At 33.0% G+C, this 17,724-nt stretch overlaps 1 protein-coding gene across 1 annotated transcript in view; it reads left to right on the top strand.

Moving 5' to 3' along the window:
• The window catches only part of SCN3A (sodium voltage-gated channel alpha subunit 3), a 113,786-nt gene that overhangs the window by 33,944 nt on the left and 62,118 nt on the right, over nt 1–17,724 (top strand). The window contains exons 5-12 of the mRNA XM_006182595.3: nt 3,280–3,398; nt 4,902–4,991; nt 7,864–7,992; nt 8,674–8,765; nt 9,561–9,833; nt 10,038–10,101; nt 14,957–15,098; nt 16,177–16,383. Of these exons, the coding sequence (XP_006182657.2) occupies nt 3,280–3,398; nt 4,902–4,991; nt 7,864–7,992; nt 8,674–8,765; nt 9,561–9,833; nt 10,038–10,101; nt 14,957–15,098; nt 16,177–16,383 (1,116 nt within the window). The remainder of the gene's footprint in view (nt 1–3,279; nt 3,399–4,901; nt 4,992–7,863; nt 7,993–8,673; nt 8,766–9,560; nt 9,834–10,037; nt 10,102–14,956; nt 15,099–16,176; nt 16,384–17,724) is intronic.

The raw sequence follows: 17,724 nt of genomic DNA, 5'->3' as shown, positions 1-17,724 counted from the left end.
GACTTATTCAGTAATGGCTGTGACCCATCTTAAGAGACATCTAGACTGTTTACTGTTGGTGGCACTGCTTTCCTTTATGAAGTGTCTATAAAGATAAATTGAGGTGCTATATAGTTTGTGGTTCTTAGGATAGAAGGACCTAATATACGAAGCTAATGGAGAAGTTCTTATATTTAAAATATGGTAGAGAGCTTGTTAATCTTAAGAAATAATGCAGGTGAAAGGCATTTTAAAAGTGTAAAGCATTATGTAACTCTGCTTCCATTAATTAATGATACGTTTACATACCTAATTTAATCAGATATGCAACATCACAATGTATTTTAATGGCATTCAAATTGATCAGGTAAAAACTTGAGAATAGTGACAGTGATAATAATAATAGCTAACATATGTTATGCTTATAGTTTGTCAGGTACATTTGAATGCTTTACCTGGTATTAACTTACTTAATATTCAAAGAACCAGTGGGGCAGGTACTATGTTAACCTCATTTTGTAGATAGGAAAGTGAAGCCCAGAGGAGTTAAGTAACTTGACCAAAGTCACATTCCGTAAGTGGTGGATTCAGGATTTGAACCTAGGCAGTCAGGCTCCAGAGCCAGAGCTCTTAGCCACTAAACAAAACTATATATGGTGTTTATTAATAGAATAAAACAAAATGTTAAAAATTGGTTGTATAATTTTGAATTCGCTGATGGATGTGGTTCTACTCAGAGATGTAAAGCTTATTCTTGCCTCAAGTAGTGAAAATTTTAGTGAATCTGGAAAAAAGAAGTAGAATTCCAGAGTGGGTAATATCCAGTTTAACATACTTCCAGATACAACATTCGTCACCTTAGTAACAGTATAGTACTTATTACTATTTTTTTTAAGTCACATTATTACTTATCATTTCTTGGAGAACAGATTTTGGAATTGACATTGTTTCTCTCTCTCTTCTAATTACTTGTCATTCTCTCAAATAATTTTCAGTTTAGACACCTCTCTCAATAATAGAAGGGCCCCAAATTCCAAATGCCTTTCTTATAATTTTTTCACCATACAGGACATTAATGTTTTATTCCTCATTTCTCAGGTTTTCTTTGTGTCAGAGATTGGTCTCCAGAAATAAACTGAGATTGTGTTCTTAAAGGTCTGCTCTGTTCCAGAACCAGTAAATTCACTGAAGATGCCCTTGGCATGTCACTTTTAATCCCGTTAGTACTGCAAAGGCTAATCTTGAGGGAAGAGCAGAGGATTGCAGGTTTAAAGGGACAATTCATTCCTGTTCATTGTTTTTGGAGATTTTTCAAAATAAAATCCTCTCTTGATGTCACAAGTGGCAACTGCTTTTTCAGGGATATTGTTTCAAAAAAGCATGAATAAATGCACTTTAAATTATGGTAAACTTTACATGTTACTGCTGTCATTGAAAGTCTAAATGGATCTAGATTATTCAACTTTAATACTGAGTAATTCAATCCTGTGAATTCAAGAAAATCCTTTAATGCATGTGTGCTTCAAGGGCAGTCTTCCCAATGTCCACTGTTCCATGTGGATAATCTCAATGCTAGTAAAGAATAGTTTGCTTGCCTTCTTCATAGAATTGGTCAAATTTACAGAGTGCAATTCATGGAAAATGGTTGGTTAGGTAATGGTTGTGTCCATGGTCTTGAATACAAAAAAGGTAATGTGCAGAGAAGTTGTTTTCTGTACTCTTTATACTCATAATATAAGTATTTTATATTTGTAAAATATGAATATTATACTCACAATATACCTATTCAAACAGAGCATGTTGTCAGTGAACATGAATATATGGGATATAGCACTTAGTTAATGGATAAAAGCATACTATTAAGTAAATGGTTATATAGAATAGATGTCTTAAAGGTAAATGTCATCTTAAAGGTAAACCCACATTTAATTAAAACAAGTATTTATTTGTAAGCCATGCTATTAAATACTGTGAAAAAATGTAGAAAAAGTAGCTAATAGGCTCTTTATGCACAATTATTTAGAACAACTTCTAGCCTAGTCCTCAGTGGAATGAACCCTACATGTAAATTGCTACTTGACTATAATTACAAGCAACATGCCAGTGTGTGTATATTAATACACTAAGACTTACTGAAAAAGGGAAACAATTAGGGGAGTGATCAGAAGGCAGTATGATTTATCTGGAAAGACATGAGAGCAGAGGTGATTTTGATAGCTGAGGACATTCCCAGAAAGTAGGAATTTTCAACCTTGGCTGCATATTAGAATCTCCTGAGGAAATATTTTTAACATACAATTGTCTATGCCAATCCTCCAGAAACTGATTCAATTGCTCTCACATGGATCTCATATATTGGCAATTTTAAAATCACCCCAAGAGATTCTAACATGCAGACAGGACCAAGAACCTTTGATATAACAGTGGGTCATTGTAGGGGGTACCTCATTGTCAGGTCTGTTGTGGACCTGAAATGGGAGCAATTTTACATTACATGACATCTCAGGTGCCTCCTTCCTGTAGGATTCTGTGACACTTATTTTCAGAATCAGGGGAAGAAGCTGACAGAGTGACTGGGACTGACAAGTGAGTTGAATTGGCTGAAACAGAGATGCTTTGTTGGGAAAAATGAAAGATGATCCTAGAGAGACCTAGTAGTAAATCGCTGGGTAGCACAGCTTAAATACTAAATTGATGATTATAGGTTTCAGGTCATAGGATTTTATCTATGGAATGCCCTTTGAAATGATGTACTTCAGCCTAATTCTTAATGCAGCTGTTCCTTCTCAGTATTACCAGAAGATCTATAGAATCAGCAAAAACAGATTATTCAGTCTGTTTGAACATTTTAAAGTAGGACAACTACCATAGGGAAAATAGAGAACCTTCCTAAACTTTGTAGTTAAAAGACTTGATGTAATTAAAATATGTATAAAAGATTATTTTAGTGGCAGTATGTACCGAGTAATCTGAAAAGTTACAAAGCTGAAGACAAATGGTAAGCTTTAAATAGAGTCTGGAAAGTTATTTTACAATTTGGTAAAATTTTTATGTAGGATCATCAATTTGTATCAGGAAGTTGATACCTTAGAGACAGATTAGATAATAGTACATCGTATCTTTATTTGTAGCTATATGTTAATTTAGGGGAGAAACATCTAACATGTTTATAGTCATGATATACAAACCGGTTTAAACAAAGAAATTCAAACAAATCAGGTAAAAAGATTTTTTATGTGTGTAAGCTCCTCAAATAAAACACGTCTAATCTAGTTTTTTTCCTCCTATTTTCTTTTTCAGACTTTTATAGTATTGAATAAAGGGAAGGCAATTTTCCGATTCAGTGCCACCTCTGCCTTGTATATGTTAACTCCGCTAAACCCTGTTAGGAAAATTGCTATTAAGATTTTGGTACATTCATATCCTTTTTATGTGGATTGTCTAAATACTGCTTCTAGTAGTTGATTATATAAAAAATGTCACTTTTTAAAAATATATATAAAATAACTTTGAGGTTAAGGATAACGTTTAATCTGTTGTACTCATTGATTTTCTGCTATTTATAATAAGATTATTGTAGAATGACTATAATGATTCTAAAAGTAAAAATGCATCCATAATAGTGAATGTTTAAATGAAACATGTATTGTAGAAACGACAGCAAACTTTCATTAACCTCAATTAGATCATATATAACCATTATTAGAAACATAGTCTATTGTGCTTAGTATTATTATGCATGTTACCAAATGTTCAAAATTTTGTGCCTTAATTGGTTCTATATCTTCATCACTTCCTCCTTCCTTCTTTCCTTCAGTAAATATTTATTAAACTACTATGTGCCTATGTATCTGATAATATGTATTTAAAAATCATTGACCTTAAAATTACTTACAATAATAGTCAAAAAGTACATGTAAAATGACTTAACAGGTGGGGATTTCAAGAAAATTCTCAAGAAGTGATCATAAAATAGAAAGCTGATCTTCAGAGGCAGTGTTCAAGAATGGGCATCTTATCCAAACAGATTCAAAACAGGCTAACATAAAAACTAAGAGACAGAGTTAACCTAGAGACAGGGAAAACAGGACTGATAACTTTTGAAGCATTTGAATTCTCCCATTTTATGGTTTGATATTGGAAAGTATGTTTTAAAATAAAAGATTTACCTCAAAATATGTAATCATAAGTTTCTTCGAGTAAAGTCTGGATTGAGATTCTAAGAGAAATTACTACAGCTAATTCTTAGGAAGGTTTTAAACCAGTGTTTGTTTAGGTATGGTGTGGACTAGATACAGGAGGATAACTAGATGGCCTGATAAGCTCCCCCACAGTCTAAAGTAAAAATAAAGTTAGAAAATAATACTAGCTAATTAGCAAAAGATTGTCTCTCCCTTTATACTCATGTTGTAAACACTAAAGGAACGAGTTACATCATTCTAAGACTACTAGAGTTCCCAATTACAGTAGAATTCTCAATCAGTGTAATCCCTGAATATATGAAGCTAAATTCTCAGGCTTATTATACCACAGTCATTAACCTTTTGTTTGTCAGTTAAAATTTTAAATGACATCTGAAATGTAACTTTTACATTTCTACTATAAACTTACTGAAGAATGGTCATTCTCCCTTGCAGTGCAATTTCACACAACTCATTGAAATGCAAAATTTTCATTTTGCTTCAAATAGAGGTCTCTTTCTACTGACTTCAGTTTTGTGAGGAATGATGTAAAATAAAAAAAGAGTGGACCAAGATTATATTACACGCTTTGAAGTTTCTTACTGTTTTGCCATTTTTTTTAAAACAAACACATAAGATTAATTTTACAGGTAACTTGTATTAATGATTTTTTTTCTGTATTGGATCATTTGTAAATGGCCACGATATTGTACTAGCATTTATTCCTTAACTATAATCTACTTTATTCAGCATGCTTATCATGTGCACTATCTTGACCAACTGTGTATTTATGACTTTGAGTAACCCTCCAGACTGGACAAAGAATGTAGAGTAAGTAGAAATGACTTCTTGGAATGAGAAATGCACACTCAAATTCTCTAGCAATCTCCTTACAGTTATGGTCTGATTTATGGTTTCCACTTTTTAAAGTCAGGCTAAACACTTCAAAGAAAAAGTTATTTCCATAATATGAAAAAAAAATAAGGGAAGTTCTTTGGGAGAATTTTCTTACATTTCCAACAAATGATAGTTATCTGTTTAAGAAAGGTTATTAATTTTATACATTAGCTGATAAGCTATACAATCATTTAGCATAAAAGTTAAAACTTGATCACAGTTAACTTCATTTTAGATAAAACACAATGACCATTGAGTAATTTTATAAATAAATTATTTTATTCTATTATATTACTATTACTGTTATATTCTGATAAAAATAGATTTAGATGTTTAGCTCTATATTATTATATTAGGCATTTCGGTCATATGTTATATCACCACATTTAGGAAAAATACATTTAGGTATTTAAGTTACTTTGATGTTTAATTATGTTTAGATACATAGTTTAGATACAGCATGCATGCTAAAACACCATAGATATGTTCTGTTAAAGGAAATAGAATGTCTTTGCAAAACCATGCTGAAAAAATAACAAGGCCTAAGGGGAAAACATGATTATAGACAGAGCCCTCAAAACTTATAAAATTTTGTAATTAGAACACTAATAAAAACAGTAAGAATACCACTAAAAAGATATTGGCCTAGTTAAAGCTCTACGGACATTTGTACCTAAAATCTCAGCCAACAACCTCCCTGAAGTCTCAGACCCTGGGCTTTGTCCTTTCTCTCTTGAAACGGAGACCCTGGGGACATCTGAATGATGTCATCAAAATAAAACATTTGATTCAATATTTTAATACAGAGGGAAAGGTCTAAGCACAGTAGCCTTGGGCATGTTAAACTAGCCGCTGCTTGCACTAAAGAAGAAACTTCTCGTAAGTTTTTCATTAGTATTAAGGTCTTTTATTGTTAAGTATGTTCCATGAAAATGTATAGGAAAAGGTGCCCCTGATTATTTCAAAACATCAATATGCTGAGGAAAACTGGGCTTTAACTAACACAATTTCTGCATTATAACAACATTATTCCTCAGTTTGTCAGTCACATATGAGATTGTGACAAAGCAACATGCTTTTCAGGGAAACAGAAGGTATCTAGGTTATACAGGCTATTTACGTATGGTACAATACTATGATCAGGTATTTTGTTTCAGTGAAAAAGAGAATTTTATTACGTTCTTACTGCTATATTTTTTAAAGTAATGTCTAACAGGAGATAAGTTATTGTGACAAATACTTTTATTTCTATTTATTATAGATGTCTATGAGGATTTACAGAATCACTCTAAGCCATCATTTGTCAGTGTTTTAACACAATAAAGATTTTTTTGATAGTAAATTGAAAATGTTCCCTAGAAATCATTTTAGTAAAGAATCCAGTTCTTATGTTGAGGCAAGCCATTCAACAGAATTCTCAGTTGCCATTTATGATTTGGGGGTTACCAAATGGACATACCTATACAAAACTATTCTCTATTAATTGTTGTAAAAAGGAGGAGGTATATCAGGAAAACTAGACTTGAGGATTTCTATATACAGTTTCCTCTGATTTCTTTGTTCCCTCAAAAGAGAGAAATTTCTACAGGAAAAAAAAGCAAAAATAACTTTCCTTTTTTCACACATAAAATACGAGTAGGCTGGAAAATATAATGGATTTTAATGAAAGTAAATTAAATCTTTGCGGCTTGAGTGAAGTAAACTGAAGAACAAACTTAGACTGTACTTTTTAAAAGAATCCAATGTTGAAAAACAAATATTCTCACCGAACTATTTTTGGAAGAAACAGAAATAACTTATACTGTCAACACTGAAAGGAGAGAGGGCTAGAAATGCACTACCAAACAGCAAATGGAAAAGTCTTTCACCATTTCGGAGGCTGAAATTTGGATTTAAGCATGTTTAAACGATTTGGCCCAATTGCAGAGAGACAGTAATTGAGGCAAGGTTAGATTGAGGAATTTTGTTATCCAGGAGTTTTGGTAATTTTGGTAATTGTGTAAACACATAAACATAAAATATTAATGAACTGAAAGTTTTCTGGTGTGTGTGTGTATATATATATATATATATATATATATATATATATATAATATATATATATTTAGGGAGAGAAAGAGGAAGGGAGGAAGAGAGAGAGAAGCAGATTTATAACTCTGTTCCTGATTCTTAAGCATAAAAAGGGGAAGTATATTTTCTAGATTAGACATGTAAATATCCCTAAAAATAACTCTAATCATTAAGAAGTTTAAATGAAATATTTTATTATAAGTAAATTAATCCAGGAAATGTTATCTCTAGAGCTATACTGTCCAGTGAGGGAGCCAGTAGCCACAAGTATCTGTTGAAACTTGAATTTAGCTAATCTTAACTGTTGAAATGACAACACTTCAGATATATTGGTTTAAATAAAACATAATATGCAAATTAAGTTTACTTATTTCTGCTTACTTTTTTATTTGGTTACTAGAAATTTGAAAACTACGTATGTAGCCTGTATTATATTTCAATCAAACAGTGTTGCTCTAGAAGATCAAGCCTGATGATTATAAAACACATGAAACTGTTATTCTAAAACCTAAATATTTAAACAAAATCAGATTCTTTGTGGAAAATATCTGTTCAGTTTAACCCTTTACTCAAGCTCATAAGATTAATTAAACTAGTAGGCTTTTTATAAGCAGAAATGAGGAACAAGAGCTTCATGAACTAAAAAACCACCAAAGGATAGGATTTGCTGTATTTGAAAACATATATTTTAACAGTTCAAATAAAACTGTTATTTTTGTTTGGATGCTTTTCCTAGGTACACATTCACTGGAATCTATACCTTTGAGTCACTCATAAAAATCTTGGCTAGAGGGTTTTGCTTAGAAGATTTTACATTTCTTCGTGATCCATGGAACTGGTTGGATTTCAGTGTCATTGTGATGGCGTGAGTATTTTTGAAAATATGTTAAGCTCAAAGGAATGAAAACAGTCGGTGCATAACCCAAGTAGTTGTGACATATTTTAAATGTAGTTTGCTTATTAGCCAAATTAACCATATGCCTTATATATTCTGAGGATACCTATTAGAATATATATTGCAAGGTAAATATATCTGGTAAATGAGCAATAACTGGAATTACTTTCATGTCATTCAGTCTTTCACTTCATCAAAATGAAGTTATTCATTGACTATAATTTAATACCACCAACTGTACTTTGATTAGTTTTGCAAACAAACTTGTTGATATTAGTGAAAATTTCATTGAAATAAAGAAACACAATTTTATTCCTTAAAGGCAGCTTTTAGCACATGATACCCTGAAGTCTATAGCAATTCCATAAAATTCAAACGGCTCTATATGTCAAACCAACCCACCTTTCATTCTTTATTTAGTATAAACTTTGCCAAAACTATCAGTAACTCTGATTTAATTCTACAGGTATGTAACAGAATTTGTAAGCCTAGGCAATGTTTCAGCCCTTCGAACTTTCAGAGTCTTAAGAGCTCTGAAAACTATTTCTGTAATTCCAGGTAAGAAAAAACTGGTGCAAGATGGTAGGCCCCTCTTATATATCAAACTTCTATTTTGTGTTATTGTGTTTGTGTGTGAACTCCCTATTACAGATATGTGACAGAGTTTGTGGACCTGGGCAATGTCTCAGCATTGAGAACATTCAGAGTTCTCCGAGCACTGAAAACAATTTCAGTCATTCCAGGTGAGAGCCAGGTTAAACACCGAGGCTGATTTTAGATATACTGTAATAGCACTGAGGTTGAAATTACACTTGTAACATTAGCCTTGTTGCTTATTATTTTTGTTTGTCATCTTCAAGAATGCCAAATGAAATTACATGCTTTTTTATAAAGTCAGCCTTTGAGTTTAACAGAATTGCATGAGATGTCTATAAAAAATACTAGTTTTGCTTTCTTTCTCACCCACTTTTTTTGCGTTTATGATGTAGTGTATTCTCTTTTACATTCTAAAAAAGCTTTGCTAACATGGCTTTACTAACTGATTGAGATTTTACCATTTACTGCAGATCTATTTTGAAAATGGATCTCCTTTTATAAAGGAGAAAAGATTATTATTGAACAGCATATTAATGGCATGGGATTTTTATTATTTCAAGATTCTTTTCTCCTCTAAATCATTGCTACTTGGAGGCTAGTATAAAAAATGATTGGAGAGAAACAGTCTCATGAAACACAAAGTCTGAAGTGGAAAATAACTTCAGGTTTGTCTTTATGTGTTTATGGCAGCACATAAAACAATACATTAAAAAAACTTCCTGCTCAGATATATACGCTTTCATTTTGAAACTCCAGAAGTACACTGTTCATAAATAAAATCTGCTCTTCATCCCATTTCCCAAACCATCTGGCTGTCCATAAAGCTTTGGAGTCTAAACAGTCAAGCAGTTGTTTGCGGGGAAAGAATGTGTGTGACTATTAAGAAGACACTGTGGCTTAGGGCACTCTTCCTCAGCTGACCTATCATTCTCTCTCCTCAGGTTTGAAGACCATCGTGGGTGCCCTGATCCAGTCTGTGAAGAAGCTTTCTGACGTCATGATTTTGACTGTGTTCTGTCTGAGCGTGTTTGCTCTAATTGGTCTGCAGCTGTTCATGGGCAACCTGCGGAATAAATGCTTGCAATGGCCCCCAAGCGATTCTGCTTTTGAAACCAACACCACCTCCTTCTTTAATGGCACAGTGAATACAAATGGGACATTTGTTAATGTAACAATGAGCACGTTTAACTGGAAGGATTACATTGAAGATGACAGTAAGAAATACTACTCCATGGTTAATCTTAGTGTTGCTGAAAGAGTTTTCAACTAAATAGTTGAGGCTGTGGGCCTGAAGCCATCTTTATAAATTACTTTATTGGTGTCCACTTTGGAAATAACTGAGATAGCCAAATTCTCATTTATTCCTAATGTCAATAGGATTGATACAAAATGAAATAATGTATTCTTTATATTAACAGGTCACTTTTATGTTTTGGATGGACAAAAAGACCCTTTACTCTGTGGAAATGGCTCAGATGCAGGGTAAGGAACACTTTTTTTAAAGATGTAGAACACTTTGGGAAAAAAAGCAAATAGAAAAAATATACATGGGTAGCCTTACATGTATATAATAGAGTGGTGCAGCCTACTTAGGAAGTACCTTCTCTGTCTTATTGGATTGGTATCAGCTCTAACTCACAGCCATTAAAATTATCCCTTTGGGTCAAGACCTTTTCTCCAGAATTTCAGTTAAAAATGTACCTGAATTATCGCTCCAAATGTGAAGACTCAGAGTCTGTCTTATCTATAAACCCATCAGAGCCATTTAAGAATTACAGGGAAGGAAACATAAGATGGACACATTTTGATTGGTGTGAGGATATGTTGATGGGATGAGTTTTGCTGTGGCTGGAAAAGATCTAGACTGTAACATGGTTTTCAGGGTGCAAACCCAGTTGGGAAACTACTTTGAGAGACTTAGGTATTCTTGAAATAGCATAAAACCCTATGTGCAAGGAAGCCACGTGGCAGATGAATGTCAAAGGCATGTGCAAGTCTGAGTCTGCATACTTTGAAGTTCTTTTTTGTCACATTCTACAATAAGAGATGCTGTAATATCTTAGTCATTCTGCTGGTCTCTCATACTTAACATATTTTGCCAAGAGTACTGTAAATTAATTTTAAGTCAGGGTAGAGACTGAATTTTTTAGAAGCCAAGGGATAGCAATAGTAACTGACTCTCAGATCACAAAACTTACGCAGAACATATTTTGAGTCATCCTAGAAAATGGGAAACTAATGTGACCATAAAGATCGAAGAGACCACAAGATCTTATTGAAACCATACACCAGACACACAGTTGGAATTTTTTTTTCCTGATAATTTTCCCAAACTTTGTTAGGAGAGTGTAGTGAATAAGAGTAGATAGGTTCTATGGTTCATATATACCTGGGTTCAAATCCTAACTCCACCATTTACAAACTTTTTTACATTGGAGAAGTGTCCAAAGCTCTCTGCATTTGAGTTTATTTCTAAAATGAGGAGAGTCAAATTGTCTCTCCCTTGGGGTTGTTATGGTGATTAATTACTTAATCCATATAAAGCACTTGTACTAGTACCTGGTCGATCATAAACATTTATTGCATGTTAGCTATTGTTTTTAATATTATGGTTAATTTAAAAGCCTAGATAAAATTTTGGATAAGATTGGTTAATAAATACTTTATCCCTATTAAACCACAATAATCATTTCCCTTTATTGAGTACCTATTATGGGTCAGGTAATTTACATAATAAAACTGACAGTCCCTCTATTGTTAAATGTCAAATAAATTCTAAAGAAATCTACACAATTTCAAGACTTCCTATAAGGCTACAGTAATCAAGACAGTATGATATTAGAAAAAAGAAGAGATTTACAGATCAATGAAACAGAACAGAGAGCCAAAAAAATAGACCACACAAATGTAGTCAACTAATTTTTGGCAAAGGAGAAAATGCAATTCAATAGAGATAGGAAAGTTTTTTCAACAAATGGTGTTAAAACAATTGGAGATCCATTATGCAAAGAAATGAACCTAGAGTCAGCTTCACACCTTACACAAAAATTAACTCAAAACCAATCCTAGACCTAAATGTAAAATGCAAAACTATAAGATTTTTTTAAGAAAACACAAAATAAAAGCTACATGACTTTGGATTTTGGGATGAGTTTTTAAATGTAACCCCAATAGGCACAATCCATAAACGAAACAATTAATAAATTGGACATTTTTAAATTAAAAGCTTCTGCTCTGCAAAGACACTTTAAAGGGAGTAAAGACAAGCCATAGAATGGGGAAAAAAAACCTGCAAAACACATATCTAATAAAGGACTTGTATCCAAAATACACAAAGCACCCTTAAAACTCAACAAAAAGAAAATGAATAACTCAATTTAAAAATGGACAAAAATCTGAACAGACACCTTACAAAAGAATATACACAGATGGCTAATATGGATATATATATAAAGATGCTCAACATCATTTTTCATTAGGGAGTTGAAAAGTAAAACAACAATGAATTACTATCATATACCTATTAGAATGACTAAAATTAAAAAAAATCTGACAATACCAACTGCTAGTGAAGATGCAGAACAACAGGAATTCTCATTCACTGCTAGTTGGAATGTAAAAATAGTACAGCCACTTTAAAAGACAATTTGTCAGTTTCTTACAAAATAAACACAGCATTACCATACAATTCAGCAACTGCCCTACTATTTAGCCAATTATTATGAAAATTTATATCCACACAAAAACATTATCTGAGTATTTGTTTATAGCAGCTGTATTCAGATTCACAAGAAACTGGAAGCAATCAAGATGTCCAAGAGGTGAATAGATAAACAAACTGTGGTATACTCATACAATGAAATATTACTGAATAATAGAAAGAAATGAGCTATCAAGCTATAAAAACATTGATGAACATTAAATGCACATTAATAAGTGAAAAAAGCCAATCTGAAAAAGCTACATTCTGTATAACTCCAATTACATGACATTCTGAATAAGACAAACAGAGATGATAAAAACATCAGTGTTTTCCAGGAGTTCAGGGTAGGGGCTTGACTGGGTGATGCACAGGGGATTTTTTTTTAGGGTGGAGAAACTATTCTGTATGATTCTGAAATGGTGAACGTTAAGCATTTGTCAAATTCAAAGAACTTTACAGCACGAAGGCTTAACAGTATATGTGAAATTTTTTAAAATCGTGTTTAAAAATTTTTTAAATCATGTCAGGTTAGAGGATCCCAGGTTGAAATACAGAATGTGACAAAGGTATCTAAATATATTTTATATGTATAAAATAACCACACTGAAGGAGGAGAATAGACGCTAATCTAAGAAATTTTGGAAATGAGTGGAGTCTGAAAGACTAAAGTGAAAAGGAAATCTATTTGATAAAGTTGTTTCCCATGATAGTGTGGATTAACAATCCTGAAACAACTATGCATTTATACTTGTCCTGAACAATTAAGTATTTATATAGCAGATGACAGAAGCCAGGTTTCTCACTTTGGAGTGAGGGGTTACAGAGAAGCAAAGCGAAGAGTCTGGAATGATCCTGTAGTAATGAAATAAAGTTGGAGAAATGAGTATGAGCTCATGTTTAGCTTAATCTAGGCACAGATGGCTACATATAGAAATATATATACAGTATTAGAAACCCAGATCTGGGTGCTGCATTTATTGCCAAGGCAGTGACATTGCTTCTAGGCCCTCAGCTGACAAAGTGAGGAGATACGTATGTAGACACAAATACATACACACATTTATCATGATTTCTAATACGATTCTTCAATAAAAGAGCTAGGGGTCCTTGGAGAAATGGCTGATTCTAGGACTGGGACAGGAAATATACAAGATATAAAGTAGCTTTTAAAAAAGGAGGAGTGTAGCTCAGTGGTAGAGTGCAAGCTTAGCATGCACGAGGTCCTGGGTTCAATCCCCAGTACCTCCATTAAAAAAGAAAGAAAAAGTTGAGCCTGGAGCATCTTTTAGTGCCAGAAGGTAAGAAAGTGCTGAAAACAAACAGAACACACACCACTATGGGTCATGTCAAAGAGATACAGGCAGTCAACTGAAAAATGTCCAATGGCCAAAACTGGAACAATTTGAACAAAAAATTACAATCATTATATTATAAACATAATATAATTGTATTATAATTCAAAGTAAAAAATGAATATCCATGAGTACACTTATATAAATAACTTATTGAATCTATATATATATTTATTTAAATGAGAGATAATAGTTAAATCTCATGCAGAAGAATTCTGAATAATTTATGTTCATACTCTACTCTTAAGGAGGTGGGTCATAACTCCTGGCTCCTTATGTGTAGACTGCACATAGTGACTTTATTGCAAAGAGTGCAGTATGGAAAAAGAAGGAAAAAAAGAATAAATTTACAGTGGAGAAACCTGACAAACACTATCTCAAATCAGGTGATGAAAGTTAGCATCAACAGTGATAAGAACTATTGATAGCATGTACCCTTGATGATGTAAGGATAACAATACTTTATGTCTGTGCTCTTCCTCCCCCAAATCCGTAACCTCAATATCTAATAATGAGAAAAACATCAAACAAATCTCAATTGAAGAACATTCTTCAAAATACCTGACAATTACTTCACAAAACTGTCAAGGTAGTCAAAAACAAGGAAAAGTCTGATAAACTGTCACAGTCAAGAGGAGCCTAAAGAGACAAGATGACTAAATGTAATGAGGTATCCTGGTGGGATCTTGGGACATAAAAAAGTTATTAGGGAAAAACTGGGGAAATTTGAATAAAATTATGGACTTTGGTTAATAATAATGCAGCAATATTGATTGAAATGTACCATACCAACATAAGATGTTAATAATATGGGAAATTGGGCATGGTATATATGGGAAGTCTCTGTCCTCTCTTTGAGATTTTTCTGCAAATCTAAAATTGTTCTAAAATATAAGTTTTATTTTAGAAAATTCTATAGAAGTGGCTAATTAAGTTTTGGCTGTTTTCTGGCTTTTCATTTTTAATCATTGATTCTTGCCACTTTGAAAAGAGAGGGATATTGATGGTGTCAGAGGCAAAAGTGTGTGGTTGCTGCCTCTCTGCCATTCTAAATGTCTATAAATATGACTCCTTCATACCTTAAGTTTTTTATTGGTTTTCCTAATAAATTTCATCTGATAACAGCTTCACTGTGAGCAATTATTCAAAGTGCTCTGGAAATGAAGGCAAGAAAATTCATCACAGACAGCAACTCTGGGTTTTGACAATTTCAATAAATCCACATGGATTGAAATAGCTATAGTTGCTATGCTGACCCCAGCTCCATTTTTCTCTCTTACAGCCAGTGTCCAGAAGGATACATCTGTGTGAAGGCTGGTCGAAACCCCAACTATGGCTATACAAGCTTTGATACTTTTAGCTGGGCTTTCTTGTCTCTATTTCGACTCATGACTCAAGACTACTGGGAGAACCTTTACCAGCTGGTAAGTGTCTTAGTCCCTTTGGGCTGCTATAGCAAAATGCCACACATTAGGCAGTTTATAAATAACAGAAATATATTGCTTACAGTTCTGGAGGCTGGGAAGTCAAGACACCAGCATGACTACATTCTGAGAAGAACCTTCTTCCTGGTTCATAAGCTGACATCTTCTTGCTGTGTCATCACCTGGAGGAGAAGGGGCCAGGGTTCTCTCTGGAGGCTCTTTTTATTAGGCACTAAACCCATTCATGAGGGCTCCACTCTCATGACCTAAGCACCTCCCAGAGGCCACTTCTAATACTATCACATTGGGCATTAGGATTTCAACATATGAATTTTGGTGGGACACAAGTATTCAAAGTACAGCAGTAAGGTTCAAAGTAACATGCACAAAATAGCATGAATATATATTAAATAACAAGTATGGATATTTGTTTATAACACCCTAGAATACAGAGAAGGGTCCAGCATAAAGCAAATCTGCCTAGGATCTCAACTGTTCAGTCAGTACACATATATTAAGAGTCTTTGGTAAAAGCATTCTGCTAGGGGATATGGAGGATGCAAAGAAAGTCCATGACTTTGAACATATAATATAAGCTGTGGATATAACAAAAGCATGTGAAAAGATTTTAAAACTCAATTATACAAAAATTTCAAATTAAACCTAAGGTTAACTGGAGCTAGAAGAGGAGAGAAGAAAGATGTTATCACTAGATGATGTGTAGAGACGATATGGAGAGTAGGAACTCCACTGAAAGGAATTAAAGATCATGTTCTTACTTGAAATATTGCCCAAGAGACTCTAAGAAAAGCATTTTAGTGTGCTCAAATATATATCCAATGTATTATAATTTGAAATGTGTGTACTTATATCAAATGACACTACAGTGAAGCCTCAAATAACTTAATTATTATTTGTTTTATGTCTTTGTGTGTGTGCATTTTAACACCAAAAAAAAAAAAAAAACTTTGTCAAAATACATTGCATGCTAAAAAGCATTTGTCTTCTGACTATCTAATGATGATGGTAATCAGATCTTTATTTGGAGACATTTAATAAAATAGTTTTTTTTTCCTAGACGTTACGTGCTGCTGGAAAAACATATATGATATTTTTTGTCTTGGTGATTTTCTTGGGCTCTTTTTATCTGGTGAATTTGATTCTGGCTGTGGTGGCCATGGCCTATGAGGAACAGAATCAGGCCACCTTAGAAGAGGCCGAACAGAAAGAGGCTGAATTTCAGCAAATGCTCGAACAGATTAAAAAGCAACAGGAAGAAGCTCAGGTACTAAGTGATAAACAAGAAAAATTTATTATTATTATTATTATTATTATTATTATTATTATTATTATTATTATTATTATTATTATTATTATATTATTACTATTAGTTAGTTTTAAGTAGGAATATTGTTGTACCATAGAGATCTAATTGGAACTGGCTTTTTGTTTGGTGTACAGGCATTGCCATCAGAAAAGAGAAAACTATTCAAACCTAAAATTGTTTCTTAAGTTGGAGTCAAAGTAACTTTTTAGACACTATATATAAGGAAATTAACTCAAGGTAGAAAACATATTCAGACTAAGGTTAACTATGCAATTGTTTCACGAAATCTTGGGAGAATCTGATTTTCAGTTAATGTAAAAATGATACATAACTGCTATTTCCAACTATTCCTGTTTCACTCCTAATTATAACATTTGAAGTTTTATTCTGTAGTTGATTGATCTCAAATGTAAACAAGAAAACTTTATGCATACCTACTCTTAACCATCCTTTGGGGTTTCTATAGCACAATAGGATATCAGGATATCAGGAAGGCATCTGCTATTAGATTCTGACTTTAAATTCTCGTTAATATTAAAGGCTGCTTGGGGTAGGGGCACAGTGAACGGGTCTTGAAGAGAAGAAAGAGAACAGTATTTGATTAAAAGGAAAAAAAAAACATAAGTTTGAAGGTGAAAGTCATGGGGAGACAAAGTGAAACCCGATTCATGTCAGTGAGAGTTATAGTTGCTCTATGTCTTCGCCAACATTTGGTATGGTCAGTCTTATTTGCGATTCTACTAAGCATCTCATTGCTGTCTTACTTTGCATTTTCTTAATGACTAATGAAGCTGAGCATCTCTTCATATTATTATTTTCTATCTGTATGGCTTCTGTTGTAAAGTAGATGTTCAGATATTTTGCCCATTTTTTTAGCTGAGTTGTTTTGTTTTCTTATTAATGTGTTTTGAGTATTTTTTATATATAAAGGAAATAAGTCCTTTGGTCCTTTATGTTATGCTTGGCAAATATTTTCTCCTGGTCTGCAACTTGTCTTTTCATCCTCCTTACTGTTTTTTTTTTTTTTTAAAGTAAAAGTTTTTAATTTTGATGAAATAAAGTTTATTAAGTTTTATTGTATGTTTGATCATGCTTTTGGTATTGCATCTAAGAAATTTTTGCCAAATCAACATCACAAATATTTTCTCCTAATTTTCCATCTGGAAGTTTTACAGCTTTATTTAGGTCAATGACCCATTTTAAGTTAATTTTTGCGTAAGGTGGTATGATTTATGTGTTGAGGTTTTTTGCATATAGATATCTAATTATTCCAGCGCCATTTGTTGAACAAAACATCTT

The sequence above is a fragment of the Camelus ferus genome, chromosome 5, assembly GCF_009834535.1.
Source record: "Camelus ferus isolate YT-003-E chromosome 5, BCGSAC_Cfer_1.0, whole genome shotgun sequence".
In the NCBI taxonomy this organism is placed as follows: Eukaryota; Metazoa; Chordata; class Mammalia; order Artiodactyla; family Camelidae; genus Camelus; species Camelus ferus.
Note: the sequence above shows the minus strand (reverse complement) of the source record. Positions and strands in the feature narration are given on the sequence as shown.